The sequence below is a fragment of the Cuculus canorus genome, chromosome 14 (assembly GCF_017976375.1).
Source record: "Cuculus canorus isolate bCucCan1 chromosome 14, bCucCan1.pri, whole genome shotgun sequence".
Classification (NCBI taxonomy): Eukaryota; Metazoa; Chordata; class Aves; order Cuculiformes; family Cuculidae; genus Cuculus; species Cuculus canorus.
In genome coordinates this window covers 18,526,218-18,552,303 of record NC_071414.1, presented here as the reverse complement: position 1 = coordinate 18,552,303, position 26,086 = coordinate 18,526,218, and the positions used below count along the sequence as shown (strand labels likewise).

General features: G+C 42.7%; 1 protein-coding gene and 1 long non-coding RNA gene across 8 annotated transcripts in view; one reads left to right on the top strand and one right to left on the bottom strand.

Moving 5' to 3' along the window:
• Window positions 1–17,736: 17,736 nt before the first annotated feature.
• On the top strand, window positions 17,737–22,096 carry LOC128853629 (uncharacterized). 4 transcript variants are annotated; one of them, XR_008452242.1, is made up of 4 exons: window positions 17,737–18,875; window positions 19,352–20,470; window positions 20,812–20,890; window positions 21,959–22,096. It is a non-coding gene; the product is annotated as an uncharacterized LOC128853629 (long non-coding RNA). The 4 variants fall into 4 exon arrangements; XR_008452241.1 differs by having other exon boundaries at window positions 17,737–19,812; window positions 20,356–20,470; XR_008452243.1 differs by having other exon boundaries at window positions 17,737–19,812; window positions 20,129–20,470.
• FSTL4 (follistatin like 4) overlaps window positions 20,919–26,086 on the bottom strand; it is a 226,343-nt gene continuing 221,175 nt past the window's right edge. For 2 of the 4 annotated variants that reach the window (XM_054079739.1, XM_054079738.1), the window contains one exon: window positions 20,919–24,852. In XM_054079739.1, the coding sequence (XP_053935714.1) occupies window positions 24,150–24,852 (703 nt within the window). In that variant the 3' untranslated portion in view covers window positions 20,919–24,149. The remainder of the gene's footprint in view (window positions 24,853–26,086) is intronic. The other 2 variants (XM_054079740.1, XM_054079742.1) reach the window with 1 other exon arrangement.

The window sequence follows — 26,086 nt, the reverse complement described above, 5'->3', positions numbered from 1 at the left end:
CCATGTTACATCAACTGCTAGATTTATTATTCCATTTAAATTATTCTGAAATAATTAAGAATTGTGTTGTGCCTCTTACTGAGCAGATCCTAAGTACAAAATCATGCATCTAAATTATGAACCGAATGGAGCATTGCCAGCAAATAGGAGAAGCAAGATACTCTTCTCACTTTGGAGACAAAAAGGAATGACTGTATTTTCCACATTGCCATATTTCAAAGTAATTACCATTTTGTTTCCATTTGTGTCTGAAAATGTGCTAAAAAAGGGCTAAAAATCCAAACAATACTGGGATATTTTCAGTACCTCTGCAGTGCTGGCTCACTGCACCTTTAGGTGATAACCATGCCAGATATGGCCCTGAGTGACTGCAGCATTGTATGAGATTTAGTTTATTAATATCAATATATATAATTCAATATTAATATCACAGCAAAGCTGGATACCTATTGAGTGAGAGCTACTGAATGTGTTCAGTCTCACACAGGTATCCCATCATACCAGAGAGCATCCAGGCACTCTTGTGGGCACTAATTCTTAGGAATAAAGATGTGATCATGTTTATGTATTTCCAAGAGATGAGGAAAAGCTGCCTGTGTTAAACTCAACACAACTTTTTGGCAAGAAAAAGTTATTTCTAGACACTCCAAACCAATCTGTTGGCTCATTGCTTTAATTTGACATCAGTATAATGGCAATAATTTGGAATCTGTCCCATATTTTCTTCTGTAATTTCCCCTTCTTCCACAATATACAGTGAATCATCAGAAGATGTTTCTATAAAATATATATTTTTTTATTTTCTGGGTTAAGTCCAACGAGATTCTTTTCTGCATTGCCTTCAGTGGAATTGGTTTGATGTTTGCAGCACAGACAATGTGTCGGGCTTAGGATGTTCTGTTGTTTAATCACTGTCGAATAATGGTTAAAATAATTGCAATGGAAGAATTAGGGATATGCAAGTAAAAGTATTACTTCTGGAATGAAATGTTGAGGGGAATGTGGTTTCTTAAAACCTAGTAATTTTGCACAGAGTTTGGTAATTCCTCTAAGGATTGAAAATTATTAAAATTACTGCTTGTAGCATGAGTATGTTGACAAGTATCATCAGTCGTGCTCCAGCGCACACCAGCGCCAGCCTTCCTTCGGTGCACACACAGATTTAACACTGAATGCATCTGCATGGAGCATGGGGAAAGGGGTTTCCAGCAGCCCCAAGGGTTCTTTGTTTGTTGTGATGCAGGAAATCGCTGATTTTTTTCCCCCTTTGAATGAAAATCTTAATAATGTCATAAGATTCCTTGATAATGATAGAAAAGTCAAAAAGTGGTTGAAGAATTGCAATGGTTACGAAGGATGCTGAGACCCAAACTGACTCGTAGGAGGGACAGGGACTGCAGTGAGATTTGCAGAGGTGTTGACATGGAGATTGGACCCTTTCTCCTGGACCTGTTGTGGTGCCACCCCCAGGGGACTGTTCCCTGCTCCAAACACCTTGCAGAGCAGCTCTGACTGACAGATCAACAGCCAATGTGCTGATTTCCCAGCTGTGTCACTGGACGCATCCTTAGATTTGTGCTCCTTCACTGGTCTGTAGGCCAAATCTCTTCCCTCTTCTGTCACTGGCTGCAACTGAGCTTCCAGCTTAGCATCAAACACCAAAATCCCGTATGGGGAATTTTTTTTCAGTTTGGGGATTCATGCTGTGAGGACTGTATGAAAAAAGAGGATGATGTTTCCTATTCCAGCAAGATCATTGGCACTGCGCAGGTATGTAGTCCTTGTAAAGGGTATTGTGATTAGCAGCAGCATTAAATGTCGCTTCTTAGTAAGCTTAGAGTAAGCAGTGCACTTTGGGGAAAAAAACATTCTATGACTGTATGAAAACTAAACTTGTTTTCAAAATACAAGCAAGAATACCGGCAGAAGGAAGGTGCGATGAGACGTAAAAGCCAACACAACATCCCACAAGCCAGCCAGCGCACCCCTGCACACCCCAGCTCTACCCGAGGGAAAGGCACAGCCGCAGCCTGCTCCCAAGTTTCAGTATTTCAAGTTTTTTTTCCCCAGGTTCTATCAATTCCACTTTTCTGCTGCTCTGCCTCTCCAGAGTTTTTGCTGACAGGACAGAACTGCTGGTAGCAAACACATTATTCATTGTGATTGAGTGCCTAGTAATTACTTTATATATTTTTTCAATTCTCAAATTAAAACCATTTACTAGCAGGAACAGATGTTAAATTCAGGACTCTTGTTGATTGTTAGTGTGACACACACATGAAATGTTTTAAATGAGAAGGCTGATTGAATTTTAAATATGCTGATCACACTGGTGGAATTGAGAATAATTGAAACTGGGAATAACTGAAATGTTTCCAAGAAGAGAAGACAGAGGTGGTGTTTGTTTTTCAAACTCCAGATTGCATAAATCACGTTAAGTCCTGCAGACTAAGTGCAATAACTTAGTGTATGTTGAAGTACCGAACGTGAGACTTGCGTGGTTGTTACTTCAAAATGGAGGAGAAAAACATTTAAAAAATAAGGCAAAATCTATTTTCAAATAGGTATTATCCACATGTTTGCAGGAACTTGAGGTTTTGTTTGTTTTTTCAGTAAAATTACTTTTCTTTTTTTTTTCAGGAAATCTGCCATTATTGCTTACCAAGGGATTAGTGCCCATCGTGAAGGCTGAGCAGATCCCTCGCAGTGCCTTTGCCTGTAGAAAGCCCCAGCTCATGTTCCCAAACTGGAGGAGAGGATGGTTTCATTCTGCAAGGGCTGGTGGTAAAAAGCAAGTTATTCCAAAGCACCCAACAGAGGATCCAGATCTCCAGGCTGGAGGTAAGGGCAAGCTGTGGCTGTTGAAATAAGGAAGAATTTTTGTTACTTCTTCGGGCAAATTTGTTTGTGCATGTATTTTGCATAAGAAAAATGAAAATCCCATCAATGGATTTATAAGGAAACACGTCTATTTTAATCATGATGGAAGATTCTGCAGCATTAGTTTTTCTAGTGACCCTTTTGGTTTGAAACCTCTCTGTAGGACAGGTGGCACCACTGGGTCCCTTCCTGGCAGTGAGATATGAGTTCTGCTCCCATGCTTGCCCGGAGAAGTCTTTAGGAAGACTTTAGAGCAGCTTCCAGTACTGAAAGGGTCTGCAGGAAAGCTGGGGAGGGGCTCTTGTTCAGGGAGTGCAGGAGTAGGACAAGGGGGACAGTTTTGAGCTGAAAGAGGGAAGATTGAGATGAGATCTTAGGAAGAAATGTTTTCCTGTTCCGGTGGGGAGGCCCTGGCCCAGGGTGCCCAGAGCAGTGGTGCTGCCCCATCCCTGGAGGGGTTCCAGGCCAGGTTGGATGGGGCTTGGAGCCCCTGATCCAGCGGGAGGTGTCCCTGCCCCAGGCAACCCAAACCATTCTATGAAACCTCTGGAGGTTTGGCATGAAGCCTGTAATATTATTCCACCAGCCTATAAAATGGGTTGTTTTCCAGCTGTGTAAAGGTGTAGAGTGTCTACAGACCTGTATTTAAATCAGAGAAGATGCAGGTCTTTTATATAGAGCCTTTTTCATTTTGTTGTTGGTTTTTGTTTTGTTTTGTTTTGTTTTTTTTTCTTTTTCGTAACCTGACTTTTGCAGGATTTATTGCAACAAGGAATGAAAATTTGAGTTTGGGAAGTAATACATTAACAATTGTAATTAACCTCCCCAACCCCCAGGTAACCTCTGGGTGTTGGTTTTAAATCACATTGGTTTTAATTAAGTTTAGTGGCCAAGTACTGCTTGTTCTAAAACATTTTACTGGCATTTCTTCTGGAACAAAATGCTTTAAGGCCTTAATGTTGTGCCAGCTTGACCCTGTGTGAACTAATGCCAAAAGGTAACAACGCAGGGAAAAGAAACAGAGGTTGAAAAAGCACTTTCTGAGCAAGTTCAACTTTTATTTGTTACAAAACACTTTGGTATATATGTGCTTCCCTCTTATGTCTGATATAATTTACAGACTTATAACACTTGCTGAACTTCTCAAAATGAGAAAACTCCCACTGAGACAGTAAATTATTGTTGCATTGAATGATCCTTGACAATCTATTGTCGCTATACGTGCCCCATTAAAGCAGCCTGGCACCGATACTGGAGAAAGCCTTCTGACACACATCCTCTTCTGGGGCTGTCATGCTTTATTGTATTCGTGATCCATGGAGGAAAGGTTGCTAATAGCAGACATTGACCCACCAGTGGTAATTGCTGTGAAAACATTATTCAAGCTCATTATGTTAATGACAGAAGGATGAGGCGCTTCCTAAAAAGTTAGTACAGCACCGCCAGAGATGCTTTATTTATTTAACTGATTGATCATTTAAAGGTTTGTAAAATGCCTTCTCTGCATAATAACGCTGCATAATCGTGTACATACAAATTAAACAATCCACAAAGCTAAGGCAGAATGGCTGTTGCAGATCTGATTTCCATGTAAAATCTCAAGACTTTTATGGGCTTATTTACATAACAAGTCATGGTCCAGTCTCCTTTACCAGCAGAATTGGCTTCAGCTGTAAATTTTTATGGTTTGGATTTAGTGAAATATAAAAGGATGCAACACATATTTTAGTGATTTGAAGTACTTTTCTTATTGAAGAAAACAGTGTAATTTTCTTCCTTAAAAATGTGTTGCATGCACACTTTCTCCGGGCAACGTTACGACTTTTCTCCTTCCAATTGATGCCCACAAACTGCCTCCTCTGTATGTACGCTTCCCTCTACCAGAAACAGATCGACTGCAGTCCTCTGGGTCTCAGCATCTCTGCTCCCCTGGAGCTGAGGGAAAGTAGAGCTCACACTCCTCTCTGACTGATTAAACCCAAGCAGATAAAAAGATCTTTACAAAGACAAGATGTAGGATAGGCGTGTCCTCCAGCTGGAAAAGTGCAGCAGAAATAGTCAAACTATTTATCAGTATAAATGGTCAAGCCAAGGGATCCTGAGGGTCCCTACTGAACTCCATGACAATGATCTCTAAATCAGACATGGCTGAGCCAGTGAGGAAATTGCAGAGTGGAAGCTATGAGCAAAGCTAGGAGACTGATGTGATTCTGTTGGCAGAGCAGGAGAGGTGACTCAGAGCAAAATGATGGCCAAAGCAACTCTGCTTCTGGATTAGCTCTCCAGAGCTCCTCTAAGACTCAGCCTTCAGGCTCTCAGCTCTCCTTGATTCACAATGACCAGGCTTGGACAGTTATAGCAATCTCATTTGTATCATCTTAAGCTCATTTGACTATGACCAGAGGACTCTAGAAATTAATATTAGATTTTCAGCTTCAGACATGACCGTTCCCCATTTAACTTAGAGAATTCCACATCTTTTGAATCTATTTGACAGATCTGACAAAGTGGCTAAACCCAGGCAGTTCTGATGACTCTCTTGTCTCTTCCCCACCTTCCTGCCCCATCTGGCGCAGAAGCACGCCTGCTCCCTTTTGCTTTGCAACTTAAGGCAATTTTTACATTTGCAACCCATCGCACGCTGCACGGAGCATACATCAGAGTGCTGCAGCATTTGACAAGTTTTCGAATAGCGTGGCCAAAACGTACATTTATGTCAGTCTGTATTAAATCAGTCCTGCACCTTTTTTAGCAGTTATGACTTTGAACTTCTACATGAAACAGAAACGCCGACCCTTTACTGATGAAGCACATAAATAAACCTCTGCTTAAATGTCCCTTAGAAAAATCACTGCTTTATTGCAAAAAATAGTCCCGAGTCACACTCCTACTTCATGTATCAGAAAAAAGACAAACCCAGATGTGTTCTATGTATTCAATAGCTGGAAGAGAAAATGGGTTCACTACTTTATTTTCCTTTTTATTTTTTACTGGGTAATTCAAATCAGAATGGAAAAGAAAAAACAAACAGAAGTTAATGTTTTGATGTACTTCAGCTCTTGCAATCTTCACAACATCTGTATTACTTAATAAAAAAAGCCATCAGATGGACGGATGAGTTTTCATGGCTGTTTTTGTTCTACAGACTGCAGGGGGTCACATCTGTTTCTCTTTATCCTTTTCCCCCCTTGAAAAGGAAATTAAATACAAATTACTAAATTAAAGTAACCTAAGGAATTAACTTAATTAAAAATAAGAAAGTTCAGGCTTGAGTCTCTGCACTTCTGTTCTTTTGAAGGTTATGTCACTGGAGTTGAGCTGGTGGAAGTGTGGTCCCCTTTGAGACCATGCTAATAGCAACCACTCTAACTGAGCGTGTGGTTGGGTACACTCCTGCATCTCCAAAGCTATTCCAGCACCGTCAGCTGCTATTGATTAAATTGTATTCAATATTGCTATTGGTGGCTTATCGGTGACAATTATCTTCATTCTTGGCTTTGAAAAGTAAGTGGTATGGCCGCAGCTTCTCCGACTGGTCCATTGCATGAATCCTGATCAAATACCATTGTCTTAGGGAAGATGCGTTAAAAAAACAACTGAAATATTAGTAATGCAAGTATTTCTGGGGAGAGCTCACTGTTCTAAACATCCTGTGTGAGAATCAGATTCTGATATCCTGAGCACACAAATCATCTTTCCAGACAGAAATTCAATTACTCTCCCCAAAACTAGCTGTTAAAACTCAAGACAGTAGATTAAATATTTACTTGTTTGTTCTCAGGTACTTCTGGTTTGCTGGGAGAATTTAAAGTCCTACTAAATACTGAGGAGCAGCTTAGCTGCAGCAGGAGAGCATCCAGGGCTGGGGCTTTGGTCACAGCAGTCCTCAGCTGAGCCCCGTGGGATCCAGGCACTCACACCCATGAGACATCTCCTCATGCGTGGTAGGTATTGCATAAACCCTGCCATGGAATTTGATATTACAGTCCAGAAGATGTCCAGAAGATCTGCTAAGAGCTGATTCAGCAAAGGGAGGAATCTGTATCTAAATTCCCCTTAAAATCACTGCTACGTGAACAAGTGTTTTAACATTTAGGTGTTTATGTGGCTTTGAGTATGAGTTTAAGTTTGAGCATGCAGTTACACCTTGGGCTGAAGTGCTTTGAATCAGAGCCTGGACAAGGTCTCCTACAGACTTGAGATATGAGCGGTGTGCTGGCAACTGAACTAGTAATTTTGCTTTTAAAAACCTAATGGACTACTGTTGCAGCCTTTTATGATTTCCTTCCCTTATTCTTAAGCAGTATCCATGCAACTGCTGAATATTTTGTCCTATTTAATTTCATTAGCAGCTGATGTAGCCAAAATAATCCTATTTTTACTGTTGGTGGCAAGATAATGTTTCCTTTAATTTTGTTATTCATCCTGTTCACTTGGCCTGAAATTGATGCTTGATTGTCATGTAAACTACTTATCAAATGCACTTCTGAATAGCAAAAATAGAGTAGTGGTTGGTACAATATATTCCAGTAATGCTTAGCCCAACCGACAAGACACGGTGGATGTTAATAAGGTCAGACTTTCAATGGCAACCCACCCGAGTGATGCTTTTATGTGTGACTTGTAAAGGTGGATTGCAAACACATCCAGTAACAGTTAAAAAAGCAATTTAGACACAATGATCTTATTGCACTCAGCCATATGGACTTTATATCTCTCACATCCTTTATTCCATGTACAATTTTTTCCTGCTGTTGAATGGTTGCCTGCTCCAACAGCTGCGCAGAGTTCAGAAAAGCCTGAAAGCTGAACTAGGCAGCACACTGATCTTGTATTTGCAAATAGATAGGAATTTATTGCAGAGCCAGGGGATAACTGTTTGGAATTTTGCAGGCTTCTCCCTGCTTTGGAAATGTCTGGCACGAGGTCAGTGAGCATGTGGAGGGGTAACAGAAGAGAATCTTAGCAGATTTGCTTTGCAACTTATAGTTTTTATGTATTCTGTTTCATAAAAGAGAGGAAAAGGAACTTCAGTGCAATTTAGTTTGGAAGTTAATTGGAGCAGACATTCAAGTCTTAAGTAAATCAGCTCTGTATCATTTGACACACAACATAACTTCAATTAGTGTGACTTTCACCATTATCTAGACAGAGGGAAAAGATGTACCATGCTAATCAGAACATTAAAGTGACACTAGCATTTATATATTATGAATATTTACTTAACAAATGAACGCATGATAAATGAGATCGGTCTAGAACTCCTCAGTGGAGATGATGTGGATTTCTGCCCCCCCTCAGTAAATTCTCTCTTTTCTCTAATCCAGTTATCAAATTCTCAGTGCATCTTAAGCGGATGCCTCCTTCCCCCCACAGAGCAGCTCGTGTCACATCTCGTACAGGGTTTTCTACACATACGGGAATCGTAGAGAACAACCACCATTTTCTGAAAGGCCTCTGAGCCTGAAAGCTGTTTCGAGGCAGCTCTTTTACACGTGTTTCTATGCCAGCTGACCCAAGCACAGACAGTGGGTCAAAATGTGGAGCACAAAGCCCCGTATTCACCCCAGTTTTCACAGTTGGAGTACTGTGTTCACAGGGTCCAGAGGTTAAGATGTGGACTATCTAAAGCTGAACAAACTCCAGGTCCAATGTCAGGACAGATGTGCCTGTGCTCAAGGTTTAAGTTCATTCTTCCCAAAGCCTTTAATCTTCTTGGAGGGAGGACATTGACACAAAGTTGAAAGTATTGACAGGGACCATCCAGTGACCCTCACGGGGACTCGTCCCCAAATCTAAAAAGAAGAAAAAGGGCCATGATTGCTAGCAAAAGCGTGAATACAGTGGGTTTCCTTCCCGACTAATCTGCCGGGGATCTCCCAACAGCAGGCATGTGGATGAGGCAGCCCCTGTGCTTGTGCCAGTAGCTGTCTCTCTGTTCCACCAAGACAGATAAATTGTGTTTATTTCCAAACTCCTGCCCATCAATACTGCCTTGTTGACTTCTCTTCAAACAGAGGAAGTCTGCAAATGCAAAATTCTGTAGCAAGCAAGGCTCATTTTTGTTGAGTGTGTGATGACCATTGACAGAGTTTGTATGTGTGACTGACATGGTAGAGTAATTTACAATAAAAATGCAACTTTCACATAAATGACATCAGAAGATATCTTTAGTGCCATCCTCATCCGCCTGAAGGGGCAATCTGGTTTTCTATTACTGCTAAGATGCACAATAGCATTGCTTGGCTGATTTGGTTTTATTTTTATACTGTGCCGCCAATTCAATTACAAATGTAGACAAGCTGCACCACTGGCAATAACGCATCCATCCTCCGAAAACCAGGTTCCTCTACCATTCAAACAGTGGGGGCCCCTAAGAAATCACTGGTGGCTTCTTAAGATGTGTTACCATTGTAAATTTGAAAAAGGTAGGTGTTTGGATTGATATGGCGCCTTAAATATATTGTTTTGTCCAAGTGAAAGGAGCTCTGTTGATTTTCTGTAGCATCCTTCAGGTCTGGAACAGGCGTGTTGCCTCCATGACAAGAGTAAATTTCTCTATCAGGAGTGTTCCTTTCTGTCATTTGTATTTGCCTCTGTTTGTTGAGTTTACAAACCTTTGGTAAAATTGCAGTTTGCACATACTCAGCTAAGATATTTACCATTTTCCAGTGGCCAGGCTGTGCCCCAGGCCACTCGCTGCAATTGCATCTCTGATAGCGATGTGTGTGCAGGGAAAGCTGCACAGTGAGGTTGCTTGATTTTTTTTTTAGGGCTTGATATTGTGGCCTTAATGATATTCTTTTAGCACAGCTTCTGCCGTTGCCTTTGAATGTGTGTGTGTGGCTGAAATTGTATTTCCTTCGCCATGTGTAGAAGTGACCCAACTTCCACACTCCGTCTTACCCTTTTTATTAATGTTATCTTGCCATGGGACAGGGGGTTAATGCAAGAAGAGTCGAGCGCAAGTTGATTCTCCTGCTATCGTATTGTCTGCAGTACATAAATCTTGAGAAGTGTGCTTTGAATAGGAAAGGATACCAACTTAATGATACATTTACTCTAACTACAGCTGAGCGTGCACAGAATCCTAACGCCTGCTGCAGACTCTTCATTGTAACAGATGTTGCTCTCTGCTTATAAAGTAAGTTTATTGCATTAGCTGCCTGTAAGCAGTTTACTCTCTAGAAGATTCATAAAGTAAATTAAAATTATCTAATTATTTGTTATCTAATTTAATAGAGAGATGGTCTTGATCTTCAGATATTACACGTTTATTATTATATTACAAGCCGGTATGGCAGAGGTCACTTTCTGAGCTCAGCACAGCTACTGAACATGAAGAGAAACTTCTCTCACATAGACGTGTCTGGAGATGCAGTAGCCTTACCAGAGAGAACTCACTGAACTATGACTTTGATTTAAAGATCTTTCTCTGTGGATACCTGTCCCTCTGTCTGTTTGCCTGTCACCAGATGGAGTCCTGCTGCTCTTGGAAGCTTGTTCTGTGGTCAAGAGCCCAGCTCTGCTGTGACATCTCTGACGTGTCCCTTCCCTCAAGGTTCTCTGCCCGGTCCCCCAGAGGTGTCGCAGCACAGAGCAAGCAGGAATGCTCCAAGCAGACCACAACAGTCTACAGCTAATGGCCAAAACAGTGCTTATTTACTAATCCTTAGCTAATTCACACCTAATTGACTATTTTGCTTCCAAATCTTCTAAAGTGCCACCTCCCACGTGTTCTCTAAGCTTCTGGCTTTTATGCTAACACTGTCAACCTCAGTCTCACAGGCTCTTGGGTTGGGGTGGGAGAGGTTGGGTCCATCATCTGGGACCGCTCTGCAGGCTGTGGCGTGGCTCGTTGCCTTGTGTCTCCTGTTCAGCACACGGTGGGAGGGGATCTGGAGCAGAAAGTGCCATGCGCTTGAAGAGCAGAACAAGTGAGCCCTCCTTTTATTGTAGTGCTGATATGTACATTTTATCCTGTTATTTTCTGAATCTTTATAACAAATTGCTCACGCTGGTGTCACTCATTTCCCCACAGATCTCTTCACTCCCGAGCCAGCATGTAGCAAGCTGCAAATGGTATTTCAAAATGAAAAATCACAGGTGTTTTCTGGATGTCATCCAAAGAAAAGAGCACAGATTTCAGGCAGGAATCAAATCCGATCACATGGAAAGACCTCCCCGAACGTCTCAGACGCTCAACAGATGGTAGTCGTGACATTAAGAGTCAACCTTCTCACCTGGGAAGCATAGCCGTGAGTAGCAAAAGTGTACATTTAAATTCAGTCTTCTATAAAAAGCTTTTAATAAAGAAGGGCTAAACTGGCAGCAATGCAACGTCACGGACTTTGGTGCTGTAAAAGAAATAGGGGAAAGAACACCCTTTTCTGCATAGCATGTCCTGACTGCTAAACGAAATGAGAATCCACATAATCTTCAGAGAGCCACTTGGTGATATGTATCTTTCTTATATAAATATATTTAAAAATACACACATACGTTTTGCTTTTTGCAATTTGAAGTTTTCTGTTTCTGTGTTGTGCAGGAAGCACTCTAATAGTGTACCACCTTCATGTAGTTAAATACTGTATTTGCTTTATTAGTTTGTTCCATTCCTTTCCATCCCTGATTTGGTCAAGATGTTGGAGAAGTCCTGTATCTTTTTCTTATGTTATTTACAAAGAAGTTACCAAACTCCTAGCAGGATTCTTTATGTCTTTGCTTAAGCTTGCCTGATGAATATGATTTATGTAGCCTTGGCTGACGCTATCTCTTTCTGATGATGGAGAAATGAGTAACGCAGTTATGAGCGAGGCTTATTCTTGCATTACTCGTGCCTATGAGTATGAGTATTTATGAGTGCATAAATGTTTCTCTGTGTTGGACCTGTCAGAGAATGCCCAGGGCTGACGTAAATGAAAATTAATTTCTGAAATAGAAGGTATCAATGTTTGTGTAGATGCTTGTTGATTCTCCAGCCTCTCCTTTCTGAAAATATTTGAATGCAGGAATTTATAAATGGCACTTTTCATCACCAAAACACAGCTACTCATTAAAGCACATAAAATTCTCAAATTTCTACAAAATTGCAGAAATAAATGTTAGAAAAATAATAATAAAAAAATGGACTAAGGATAATTTTAAGTAGAGGTGCAGGATCTCCTCTTTGCTGTTCCTTTCTCTGTGCAGTGACTACAGTTGAATTCCTGAGTTACGGGTTTTAGTTGTGAAAACACTGTCACAACTTGTCTTGGATTTAATACTGCACAAAATAAAAATTCTACATCTGTAGAGTACTTTGTGTTTGGTTTGGCAAAGATAGCTGTAGGGAAGCTATGGTGCTGGGTTTTAATGTACCATGTTGTTAATGATAACTACTTAATATTTTACTCGTCTATTCCTTTTGGTTCAGTTAAACAGCAGCTCTCCTAAGCGCTGCAGAAAGACATAAAATGATAAATTAAGCTAGGTCAAAGAGGAGAAATTATTTTAAATGAATACAAACATCTAATTTGTCTGGACTTTTAATGAATTGAAACACCAATGTTACTAGAGATGACAGCGTTGTATATCCTACTTGCTTCTACTAAAATTTCCTTATTTTCCCCCTTCCTTCTTCCTGCACTCTTACATCAAGTCAATGTAGTGGTTGGGGCTGCTCACCCTGGGGAAGAGAAGGCTGCAGGGAGACCTTCGAGCAGCTTCCAGCGCTGAAAGGGGCTCCAGGAAAGGGAGAGGCTCTGGATCAGGGAATGCAGAGAAAGGACGAAGGGGAAGGGTTTTAGTCTGGAAGAGGAAAGAGTGAGACGAGATTTTAGGGAGAAATGTTTTGCTGTGAGGGTGGGGAGGCCCTGGCCCAGGTTGCCCAGAGCAGTGGTGGCTGCCCCATCCCTGGAGGGGTTCAGGGCCAGGCTGGATGGGGCTTGGAGCCCCTGATCCAGTGGGAGTGGAACTGGTTGGGCTATGAGGTCCCTTCCAATCCAAGCCATGCCATTCCATGATTCTATGCCTCTAAGATACTGACTTTATTGGAGGGTCGGAAACCAGCAGCCTGTGCCCGGGGCTGGGCGACGAGGGCTTTTTACGACAGTGAGTTTTTACCAGTCTCATGGCATGCTCTGGGCCATTTCAGCCTTCCCAGGGAGGTGTGAAAGTGAGTGTAAATCTTCCTGACTATCACTCACTCATTGATCCTGGGGTGCCTGGCAGCAGTCTGGCCGGTTTTGTGAACAGTGTGTGATACATAACCAGCATCAATTAGCTGCTGCTCCCCTCTCTCCTGCAACACCACAAATACATTATTTGTCCCCAGTGAGGGTCTCCTTCTAGGCTTGCATTAACACCATTGCCACCACAGCCCCTAATTTATTGGTCACGGTGTGCTTTTCAGTAATATTTACAGCCTGAATTAATAGCCTGCCTGGTTTTTTTTTTTTGCTATGGAGGATGATTCTGGGATTTGTTTGGCTGCCTTGAAGAAACCCTTTGCAACAACATCCAGTGGGTTTGATTTTTATTGCTGGAAGAATTTAATGAAACGCAAATTTAACATATTCACTTGAAGTGAAGCCTCAGCTTTAATCCTGCTTCGGGCACATTTAGAAGCGATGTTTGACGGAAACCTGATTACAGCTCTCAAAACCTGTGCCTCATCCAGAGTCCATTCTATTGGATACTGTGTCCGTTGGACTCTGCACTGGCAGATCCGCTGCATCAGGAGAATTTGCTAATCAATGTAAGCCTGGTTATAAAAATCTGACTTGGAGCAATCAGCAGACACATCGCTTATTGGAGGGACTGTGGCCAGTTTTGCTTTGAAGAGTGCTGTACTCTTCCTTTCAATATTATTCCAGGTAAGTGCATCTGCTAATTGTTATTCCCCCTCTTCTGTAATGACAAAATGGCACTTTCCTGGTCTTGCTGGGACAGATCGCTCCTGCAGCTCCCATCACATCCAGAGAAACTGAGAGGAACCAGCAAGAGCTGGGAGTCAGCCTGGAGTTGGAACCGCACTGTTTACAAATAACACCTTCTCTGCTGCCATTATTCCTCCTACACTTGCCCAAACCACCCTGCCTCGATTAATATGCCCTCTAGTCTGTCCATCCTCCAGTGGATGAAGTGTTGTGCCACTTGTATGATGACTATTTCTAGGGAACACTTTTTTTCCCCCTGCTAAATTACAAGTGTTGTCGCATACCGATGCATGAGGAGCAGCTTTAGGGTGTTTATTAGAGCATCCCTGAGCATCCCCAGGGCCCCCAGCAGGAGAAAACAAGTGAAGCTGCATTCGTTGACCGTAACACAAATTGACTGCTACTTGTGCTGATGTTTTCAGCACAATTCATTGCGGCTTGAACATGTTGACTATCTGCATAATTTCTCCTTGAATAATTTTACTGCCATATGGGATACTGCAGACCTTGAGCTGCTGGCTCTGTGTATAAACCAGTGCAATATCCAGTTGCACTGAACGAGCGGTGCACAGCAAACCCCACACCCCCGGGATGAGCCCGTGGTTTCTGCTGAGCCTCTGGTGCGACATTGTCCAGTTGGAGCGGTTGCGCGAGGGGTGGTTTGCTAACACCCGTCCTGGTATCAGGAGCACTCATGAGTGGTGATGGCCCTGCTGAGACAGCCCCTGCTCACTGACCGGCTGCGCCACGCCGCGATGGAAGACCTTGGGGCAGGGCATGAAGAGCAGCTCGTGCTGGTGCAATGAGTCTTAGGGTACAGAAAGGCTTTTAACCTCCAAAGCTGTTACATTGGGTATTTTCATCAGCACTAATTTGAGCCTCTAAAGTAAAATAACATTCAAGGAAAATGACCAGCTTAGCCTTGGAAAACTGAAAAACTTCTTCAAAACCTCCCCTACTTTACCATTTAGCCTTAATGCAAAGCATAACCTCTAGCAGTAGATGCCACAGTTAATATTGTTGATAAGCTAGGATGTCTTTCAGCACAGACTTCATGTCTTAATTAAATGGAATTTGTTTCAGCAAATAATACTTGTCAAGAACGGGGTTGTTTTTTTGCCTTAGGACTACTACAAAGATGCTATTAGACACTTCGATAATCAGCCATCTGTGTCTCAGTGTTACAATAGCCCCATGTGAAGGCAGGGTAATTTTTCCTAGGCCAGAATTACAGTTATAAATTAAATACACAGGCATGGGAACCTAATCTTAAATATAGAATCACGGAGCTGTAGTACAATGTGCATGAGAAAACCAGCTCACCCATTCTAGCCTGATTGCTTTTAGGAGAAGCTCTGCCACCAGATGGATCTGCGGAGCGGCCGGTGCAGCGTCCGCTGCTCATCGCTCTCGCTGCCATACTGAGAAGGAAGGCACCCAGAGAAGCGCATGGTAAGCTGCACAGCTAACCCAGAAAGGCAGATTGACATCCTTGAAACAATCAGCAAGAGCCAAAGGTTGCCCTGGTTTAAACCCTGCACCAGCCCACAAGCAGCTGTAGGATTGCACGGGGCTTGGGCTGAGTTTCGCAGTGCTGAGGCACTAGAAAAGGGTGCTCTGAATTGCGGGCCCGCCTGCACGGGGCTTTCTTTCTGAGAGAATTTAATCCCTGGTGGGATGGGTGATAGATCCGGTGCATGCCTCATGCCCCTCCTGACCCTTTCCGTGTCTTACTTGTCCAAGTTCCTAGCTACAAATACACCGTTATGAACTTGCCCATAGAAACAACACGTATAGACTTAACTCTCAGCTGCTTTTGTAGGGCAGAGAGGAGCCCTGCTCATTGCTTCAGCTGTATTTCAGCTGAATTAATACACCCACAGTTTAAGAAACTGTTGCTGATAGACTTGCACCCACTGCAAAAGGGGAGACCGTAGCCTATCAATAATTCTAGCACCCAAAGGATAAAACCAGATACTGTCAGAGCGAGCTTTTGACAAGTTTTATTGTAAAATTTGAAGAAAAACCCAGCATTTACAGTATCTATAGAGAGCACTTTGTGTGATCTTTTTTTTTTTTCTTTTTTCTCCCCTCCTCTTCCCTATCGTGTTGCTGCAAATACACTGTGGGAGTGGTGCTGTGGAACACATCACAGTAAGTACAAATATATTTCAGACGTTGCACACTATTACTGCAGTGGTACAAAACTCTACTGAAGTTGATGAATTAAAAAATGCTTCAATAAATTTTATAAATAAGGAGGAAAATTCGTGTGCGCAAACATTACAAGAGGAGGCTTTTTCAGGCAAAGTTGATTTTCAATTTTTCCTTTGCACTTTTTCCAGTTTGTGTGTTCAGTGCTGAGAATTATGATGTCTGTCTTGAGACAAATACACCTGACTTTTAGCAAGACTGAAAGGGTAGGGATGTGAGTTGACAAGCTGTAGCTGTGTACGTACGGGATGGTGCACCAGTGTGTGAATCAGACCATTGACGCAGAAGCTCTTCTGTCAAGGGGGAGAGAAAAACCACCTACTGAGGTTCCCAAGGCTCTTTTAGCAGGTGGTGTGGGGTTGTTTTGATTTACCTGCTGAATAAGCTTTTGTCTGCAGGATGAGAGCAAGAGCGCTGTTTTGGCGAGAGTTGGGAGCACACAGGGATTGATGAAATTGGGGCAGGGGGAAAAAGCAGCTGGAAAAGCTGTTCAGAGATAAGGGGCGAAAGAATAAAGGTGAAAACCCCCTCAGTTTGGGAAACAGCCTCTATCAGTTAGCAGCAGGGCTTCATATGTTTATCCTCAGGCTTCGCCTGTATTATTTCACTCGAGCCATTCTACATCGACTCCTCGGCTGCCCTACAAGGCTGCGGCTGGACCTCGAGCATCCCCACGTGCTTCAGCTCTGAGGGGTGCGAAGGCCGAAGGCTTCGCTGAGCCTTCACCTCCTCAGCAGCTCATTGCCATGGCAGGGTGGGAATCCCCCTTGAGATTCCGGGGCTGCTTCTAGACTTGTGCTTCATGATGGACTTGAAGGAGGGCCAGGATGAACATGCACAAATCCACATGGACAAAATATAGGCTTGTGTGTCTAAAATGAAAAGCTGTAGCAAAAGAGACAAGTATTTGTCCTTTCAAAAGCGAATGAGCACTAAAATGTTGTTCTCTGCTCTTCATGATTTGGGTGCTGAGAAAGGTCTCTGAATTTTGTTTTCCTAGCCATAGCTTTCAAATTTAATCACAAATTTTCATTAGTCTTCAATGAGGTTTGGGAAATGACATAAAAATCTCTTGGCCTGCAGTGCCCCCAACTTTTATTTGGAGAGAATGGCCATTTGTTGGATTGAGATTTGTTGGATTGAGTATTTTTGGCCATATATTTGCCCAAATATTTGTCCATAAAGAAGGAGCCGGGCATGTGGGATGTCCTGTGTTTGGGAAATGCCTTCAGAAGTGAGAACTTAGTGTCATTCAGGGGTGCTGTTAATTTTCACACACACACTCAGAGCTACTGGTAGTTTCTGTTTTAAACTAAGCAAGCGCAGAGTATTCAGCCAACTGAGTCCATCAAGTCCTTATTTTAATGGCCTCTCCACCTCCTCACTAGGGCCGACAGAGATGTGTGCTCTGGCACACTTCTGCAGTCTTGCTCGCCGCAGCACATGCTGCAGGTCTCTGGTCCTTTGGTGGGGGCAGCAGAATGGGGCAGTCCTATGGTTTCTGCTCCAGGATTTTTCCTGCCCCATTGCTTTTAGCAATTGCCGATACCTTCTGTGATTTTTGCCCGTGTGGGCCACGTGCAAGGGCAGAAAGGGCAGTGTTGCACCGGGCTGTTGTCTACAAATGTGTCCCAGTCCCCTTCTCCCATTAGAAAAAAAAAAAAAAAGGCTGTTGAAGATACAAAAATTTGGAAAAAAAAGAATCTCATAAAGAGTTTTCAGGCTTGAGAAAACGCCTCACCTTGAGAGATTAAAATCTGCTTAAAAAAATCCTAAAGAAGCTGATGTAGCTACAGAATTGAAATGGTTTTACAGAGACGAAATAGTAATTTTGGCCACGGGATAATGCTGGCATCCTGCATGCCCGCGGTGGGACGCCAGGCTCAGCCAGCTTCAAAGCTGGACTTGTGTTTAATGCAGAGCTGACTTTGTGCTGAGCAAGACTGCCAACTGGAAAAGTGCCGACGGAGCGGGGCTCACTGAGGTCTGCTGTCTGTGTCAGTGTGGGGTTATCTTCCTGGAGGAGCTCAGCTGTGTTTGATAAAGCAGGAAATTTTATTTGCAGTGGGACTAGATGTGCTGATGATCTGGCTGAAGAGAGCAACGTGAGGCTTAGCCATCAGGCGGGATATAAGACCACTTCAGATCAGCCACTTGGAAGAAAGGGATGCTAGAATTAATAAGCCAATAGTTACCCTCTGTTTGTGGCACACCAATATTCTTAAAACTATATTTTAAAGTAATTGTCTTGGAGTCAATGTAAGAATAAGTCTGGAGCCCAATGGAACACTCCAAATACAGATAAATATAATATAGCTGCTCATATTGAGCTGTCTGCACAACAGGGTGTTCAGGGCTGACGTTCAGGGCTTAGGGAAGTTCTACATCCTTAATGCTCACAGCCTACAGTGGGCACAGGAGGTACTGGCTTGCTGAGTGCAGCTGTGCTGAAATGGATGAGGGTTGAAATTAGGAAATAATACATTGATTAAAACCCCCCAGATTACTAGCAGATGACTTATTATTACTCTTGGTTGGACCTGCTCAAATAAAAGGGAGGTGGGAATCCAAGATGCCAGCCTGGTCTCGCTGCCTGACCCCACTCAGATCAGGCTTTGCAAGCCCTCAAAGCAAATCCTCTGCAGAAATTATGTACTTTCCTATGCAAAAACATCCCTCCACTTTCTGGAAATTTATTAACATCGGGTTTACTGTGGCCTTAACTAAAATGTTAAACATTCTCCGTCTACCATTCTCCTTGCAGTCAAAAAAGAACTCTGCCTCTTCAGGTAATGCTCCATGCTCTGCTCTGCCGTGGCCACAGGGCTGTTGGAGTCTCAGCCACCACTGCATCCTCTTGCTGTAAGTTGAACAGTGACTGGAGTACACGGCTCTGCCGTTGGTTGTGTAGGTTCAGAGCACGTTGTGGCCATCAAGCCATGCACAGCATCACGTGCAGGCAAGTGTGGGGCAAAATCCTTGCTAATACGGGAGTTTGAGTTTCACTTCTGGAAACACCAGTGCTCTGACCTTTGTAAATTGGGATGGGCTTCTTGTCTGGGTCACTGTTTGCAGCTGGCTTTCTGGACAAGTGTCAAAGACACCACAGACTGCCAAGGGTTAGATGCTGAAGTGCTTAATTAAATGAGTCTCTGGGCAGTGGCAATTTGCATGGTACAAGCACACAGCAGGGCTCTTTTTTTTTTTTTTTCCTTTTTTTGTTTTTAAAGATAGTGTTCGGAACTGGTTAAAAAAATGACTTTTTTTTTGGTCTTGCTTTGTGTTTTGCTAATACAAGCAATTGGAAAATATGACCAATACTCCCCTGTGTTTCCCAGATTTAAAACAAGACGTGCAAGAGCCTTGTTCATCTTTGAGTTTTGTGCCGCTAGCATGAGCTTGCATCCCTTTTCCAGGAATTTTCTTTTGTCTGAAAATAAGGGACAAATAAAATCCCAAGAAGGAAAAAAGAAACCCAAAGGAAAACTGAGTTTCTTTACCAACCGGTCTGTGAGGACTGTAAGTCACCCGAGCATCCTGCGTGAAGGCGCTGAAGGTCATTAACAGCAGCGTGCAAAGGTTCCAGTACCTCCTCCCACCAGGCTCTGCAGGGCTGACCTTTTGTGCTGTACACGCCACTGAACTGAGTTATGGGCATCAACTCAGCTGGTGCAGAGAGCAGATGGAGCCAAGAACGTAACAAGTTGCACTGGTCGTGCTCCAACCACCCTGATCCACCTGCCCAGGCTGCAATTCCCACCTCACCGTCCTGGGCAGCCGCGGGACTGCAGCATCTAAGGTATGTTGGGAAATACTTTAGACTGGGCTGAAACACCCGGCTCACACTGCGCGGAATAAACCCCCAAATGAATAGTTGCAGCTCTGTGATTGCAGCTCCTTCATTGCTGCCAACACGGCCCCTCCTGGGCTGCAGCTCAGTCCCAGTGTTCGGGATCGAGCCCCAAATCAGCGCCTTTGCATTTTGGGGGCATCCTGATTTTTACAATGTGTGAGCAAGAGGTGAGGTTGGTGCCTGCTCGCGTCTATTCTCTGTTTTCAGGGTCATTTAAAAAAAAATCCTTATAGCCTTGCTATTGCATTCTTCATTTTTACAGATCGCTGTTAAAAAAGAACCACCCCTCTTGCTGGAGGCAGGTTAAAAAGCAAGGTGACATTTCAGAGTGCTCTCTTCCCAGGCTCACCGTGCTTGCTGGGAATTTGTCCTGTCCTCAACACCAAAGATCACTGCACAATCCCTTTTTAAAAGAAACACAGAGGTTTTCCTGGTCTCCAGATGCTGGGATTGCACTGTGTTATAGAACAAGCAAGATTCCCTCTGCAGGTTTTCTATGAGAAAAATTACCCGAGCATGAGGTGGCGCGTCACAGAGGACAGGGAAACCCTGGAGTCGAGTGGCCCAGTCCCAGGGATGAAGAGCAACAGCGATGCATGTGAAGGTATGGATGTTTGCTTAAAATAAAGCCCTGAAGAGGGAGGGACAAAGGGGGCTTTAAGGAAAAAAAATACACAGGCATTATGGCATGCCGGCATCTTTGATGAATAGGTGAGTTATTGCATACATATCAACCCTTATGTCTCTCCCAGCCATGGTTCCCACTTTCCTGTTCATTTTGTTGACCTGCTGTAGGGTCATACAGGGAATTAGCTGTTATCTCCTTACAGAATTGAGATCTTGCCCTTTTTATCTGTTTTACGCAGTACATAGCACACTACCAGGCACTCTAGTAATTAAGACCTAATCATGGTATAAATCAAGTAAATAAGCACTTGTCAACAGGTCATCAGGACTCGTGTGTCTCTCCGGCAAAGCCATGTTCATGGAGGTCAACACAACCAAGCGGCCAAGCTCCTTCAAGGTAGGTGATATGTCCTTCAACAGCCCCCAGTTTCCCATCTCCCACTCATCCTGTGGCCATGCCCATCTCTGCCCACCCAAATATTTTGGGACTTCTGCTGGGTTTTTCTATAGCGTTTATAAAAAATCAAAGTATTAAATGGTAAGAAAATGTTAATTAGTGTCACAGATTCCTAATTAAGGCACTCAGGAGTTTTCTCTCTGATTTAAAACAATAGCGGATGGTTCCTAAATAGTCACTGAACTGCATAGTTAAAGGTGTTAAGTAGAAACTCTCACTTATTTAAAAAGCGAAGAAGGAAATACTAAGACAAAACACTATTTCCATTATCCTGCTGTTTAACCTCAATGATGAATGGAAAATGCATCCGATCCTGGACTAGTCTTATTGTCAATCGGGGACCATTTTTCCATGATTCTAGTGTCAGAATACCCAACTGATATATGACTATTATAGGATAACTAAATGGTCATTAATTCAATTTAAATTCATGTCAATTAATCACTATGATTAATTAATCATTAGCTAGGAATTAATTGTGAATTGGTGGAGAACAGGAGCAGGAAATAAACTGCAAACAAGGAGGTGTAGTCTCTTCTTGACAGAGTTGAAAAGCAAAAATGAGTAGAAACATTTTTGAGTACATATAAAATTTCCGTGTCATAAAAAAAATAAAATCCAAGTAACAAATGTGCAGCACTTTAATGTCAGGTTTGACTGTCATTGGAACTGTTCACAAGTAGTGTGGACAAACTAAATTGTACTTCATCTTCTAAGTATGATATATCACCATTAGGATAGTTTAGAAAACACATCACCAGAACTTGGGCTGAAGAGGGAAGAAAGGGAACATCTTTGGAATGTCCAAGTGGGATTTTTCAAGTGAACGCTATTCCAATATTTTGCAACAAACAGGAAGAAGTGAGGTCTGTTACACATCGTTCACAGCCTATATATAAACCAGCCTCAAGAATATTTACCTGAACAGATATATACAGTTGTTTTTTTTTAAATGTTCTTAAAAAAGTAATATTTGCTCGATCTATGACACAATGAACGTCTCTACAGGGAAACTTACCATAGGCATAATAAAATATCCAAGAAGTCATAAAAGATAACACGAGAGCAGTGTTTGGCCTTGGTAAACCACATTGAGGATGACTGCAATGTATGGATACAGCTTCGTTCAAGAAAGGAGTTGTGCATATTTAAAGGTACTTACAAAGCTGGTCTTCTCCTTTCCTTGAAATGGGGATGTTTCCTAACTGGATGAGTAGAAAATCATGGATGTCATGCATTGCTAAAGGAAGGCTATGCTAATCTGTTTTCTATGTCTCTGTTGCAATGGCGGGATAGTCTCTTCTAACCCCTATGGCTCATAAGTGAAAAGAGATGTAGGTTTCAGCCTATGGGTGCTGAAGGGCAATTTCAAGGACTCCGTGTTTAATGAATTCATAGGATTCAGCTCCCCTTCTTCTTCTGCCTGAACAGATTTTTTATATATTCTCTATAGAACCGAAATGGTTTAAATGACTTCAGGTCTACAGCCGTGCTAAAATGCTACTCTTTTAACATTTAACCCCCAAATTACCAGTGTTGGTGGTCTGCATTCTTGTCATCTAACATCCCTCTGTGTGCACTGTGAAATGGGTGACTTCAGTTGGAAAATAATTAAGGAGCCACTACGTATCTCTGGTCACACCGAGCAGCTGCTTTTGTACAAACTCTGGGCAATAAGATCATTCACCAAACGAGCTGGGTCTTTCAAGAGGCCGACCAGTGCAGGCTCTGATGCAATAGAGGTTTGCCTTCAGAGAGTGTCACCTGCCTCAAGACTGCGATTTCAAAGCACTACGTGAGACACAACCACTTGCTGTGCCCGTTCATGGTGGCGGTGAGGCTCACCTGGTTTGCACCGCTTTGTGAGCTGCTCTTGCCCTCATCACGTCATGGTGGTGAATGCAGAAAGTTAGAAAAACACAACTGGAAAAGTTTTTATATCTTCCAAATGTGCGAATGGATCTGTATTTTTATGGGACTTCAACTGAAATTTCTCAGTGCCAGCTGCTGCGTTGTAGGGTAAATCCAGCTGGTTTTACATCAATCTCTTTGCTCGTAACTAAAAGATAATTGAATCTAAATACTATAAATGGGAAGAGAAAAAATTAATGTCTGAAAATAAACAAGCAAATTAAGGCTATTACTAGAAAATGAGTGAGTTTTCTATTAAAAATACCCTCTGCCATTGTAGTTATTATTTTACAAAGAACCAAGTGACTTCAGTGCTAACTAAATAAACTTAATGAGAGAAACCAACAATTTCTAGAAGTGTTGCTGCCTCCTATGGGAATAATCATAATGAATCTCTGCCCCTGAAGAGCAGATGTTGCATATTGTGACACGCTGCTGCAAGTCTAATGCCCCCTTCTCATCAAATTTCTTACAAACTCTGCCTCCCTCCCCACTCCCCTCACCCCCCTGAGTTCCCTGGCGTTTACTCACTCTAACGGCCTGGATATTTCATGCCAAATTCCTCAAATACCATCACAAATATGCATTAGAAGAGGGGACTCATAACATTGCCTCCAGTAGTTACCCCGAGCAAAATTAAGTGCCGGAGAAAGCAAGCTGACAGTTTCTATTTCTGTTGTGCCTCCTTCTGAAGTCGCATACGTGAACCCTCCCAAAGCCATCCTGCAGAGAAAACTGATCAGTTTTCATTAAATCTCCCTCCTAGGTTTCTGAGGGTTGAAAACTGCTCTCTGATGCTTAGTTTCCTGCATCATCCAGAGGTGAATTCTAACCGCAGCCATTGCTTCTGCAGCCTCTCTGTGTCGGGGTGGGGAAGTCAGCACAGCTAATGGCCAAGGTGGACAGAAAACTGATGGCCTGAACGTAACTAAAAGCTCCTCAATACAGAAACTCAAAATCTGTTTTGTTCTACAGAATCACTAAATTTCGTGGCTGATACGGTATCTCAGTGGAGATATTATTAACGTCCCAGCATTTTTCTCATAACCACAAATCACATCCCCAAATAAAAAATATCCCTTCAAACCCACTTCCTATTAGCAGAGCATACCTTGTATTATAAAACTTGCAAGTAGACCAGGGTTGTACCATGAAGCCTATACAGGGGGGGGTTGTTTTATCTTTTTTTTTTTCCCAGTGTAAAAATATACAATGCTACTGCTCACTTGTCGCAGTGTAAAGGTCCAACAGGTACTTGCCTGCCAAAGGCTCTGCTGCTATTGGCCTTTCATACTTCTCCAACCCAGACCACTGTGTTACCCCTTTTTATACCTGAAACCTCACAGCGTAACGTATTTTGCCTCCCATTTATAACAAACAGTGACTCTTTAGCTGGTGTAAGGAGATACTGTCCAAATAATCCACTGTCTTTCATAATTCTATTGTAGTTGCTCCAGGGCCAGTCTTTGGATGTGATAGGGTCCTTTAAATTCTTCAGTACATTCATTTTCCCCGTTGACAGCTCTACAAAAAGCACATCTGTTTGCAAATGTGAAGTAGCATATATATAGTACTGATTGCCTTCAGTGAAAGAAGGTTGAAATGTCAGATCAGATACACGTATGTTTGTTTGTAAGTCATAAATCAACTTGATTTCCCCTCGGACAGATAGAGTCTGGACTTTGATCCTGCCACTGTCTTCATCCGCACTGACCAAATAGCGTCCATCCGGTGAGATATAAGGTGTGCCCGTCACGCCGCTGTTGGGGCCGATGACGGCATCGGTAACACTGTCAATAATGAGCTGTGGCGATGCAGCCACCGACCTATTCCTCCTACACTGGACAAAGAAGTAACCGCCCAGGTGGGTATAAGCCATGGTCTGCGGTACGCAGCTATAGTTTTTGAAGCTGATAGCCTTGATGTGGGTCACAGTTTCCAGGTCAATTTTATGAACAGCGAATTTTGATTTGTTAAAGATGAAGCCAAACCTGAAATAGAAAAACATGACACTGAAGTCATCTCTGGAGACATGGTGACATGCTTGAGAAAAGACAAAAGTCAGCAGAACAGGGAAACTCTACCCTGTTGGTTTTGTAAGCGTGCGCAGTAAGGCTGTCTCTTTTCTGTAAGAAATCTCTCCCATTATAGTGTTTCTCAAATGGGCTAAAAGGCGGTATATATTTCATTTCAAATTAGCGACCTAATCCTGAAAGCCTGAGTAGGTACTTGGGAATTTGAATAATGCGTTCAAGAGCTGAAGCCTCTTATTGGGAACACCAATTTACAACAGGGATGAGGAATCAAGGCGTGGGTGTTCTGTAGGCTCCTGTCGACCAGTGCTGTATTTAAACTGTTTCAGAAATGTAATCCAATATATACTCTAGACTTTTTCAATCCCCAAATAGAAAACCATTCAAAAGAAAGCATAACACTGCCAGACTGGGGCCAGAGAGCAACTTTGAGCTATATGTATAACCCTTGAGTGAAGACCATGTCCAACCTGATCCCTTAAATTACAGCCAGAGGGTTGCAGTGATGCACATTCGCTACTCCCCCTCTCCCCCTGCGGTGCCTGGAGACCACTGCGGGAGCCAACAAGGCTGAGGTGCAGATCAGACTGTGTTAAACACTGTCCTGCCGGCCCAGTGATGCTGTAAAACGTTTCTCAAGGAACATAACCAGCCAAGGTGCACTGAAGAGAAGGAGCCTTTGGTTTCTGTCTCAAGAGAGGGTAGCTAACAGTGAGCAGAGAACGAAAGATATATGCTGCAGCACATCTGACCTTTGCTGAAGACAAGAAAAGGTCAAGAATAGCCAAGAAAGGTTTCTGCTTAATTTGAGAGGGAGCCCATAGAAGCAGCCTGTTTGTGTTCCCCTCGATTCACAGGTCACTGATACTGACTTACGAAAACTAATTTTACACAGAGCATCTTTTTATGCATTGAATGCAGACAGAAGGAAATCAAGTGAGTACTTAGTTTTATATCTGTTTCCCAAAAGACGTAAAATTGCTTTCTGAAATATAAAGGACAACGTGCTTGCACGCAAATAATATACGTTTTCCTTAAAACACTGGCTTTATTTCTTTATTCTTAATCCATCTGTGACTGAGACATTCAGCAATGATTTCACTTCTGAAGAAGGAGCCAATGTAGTGTATGATCCTATGAAAATCACTGGGCTAAGCCTTTCATTTTCCCATTATACTCACATCCATTAGAG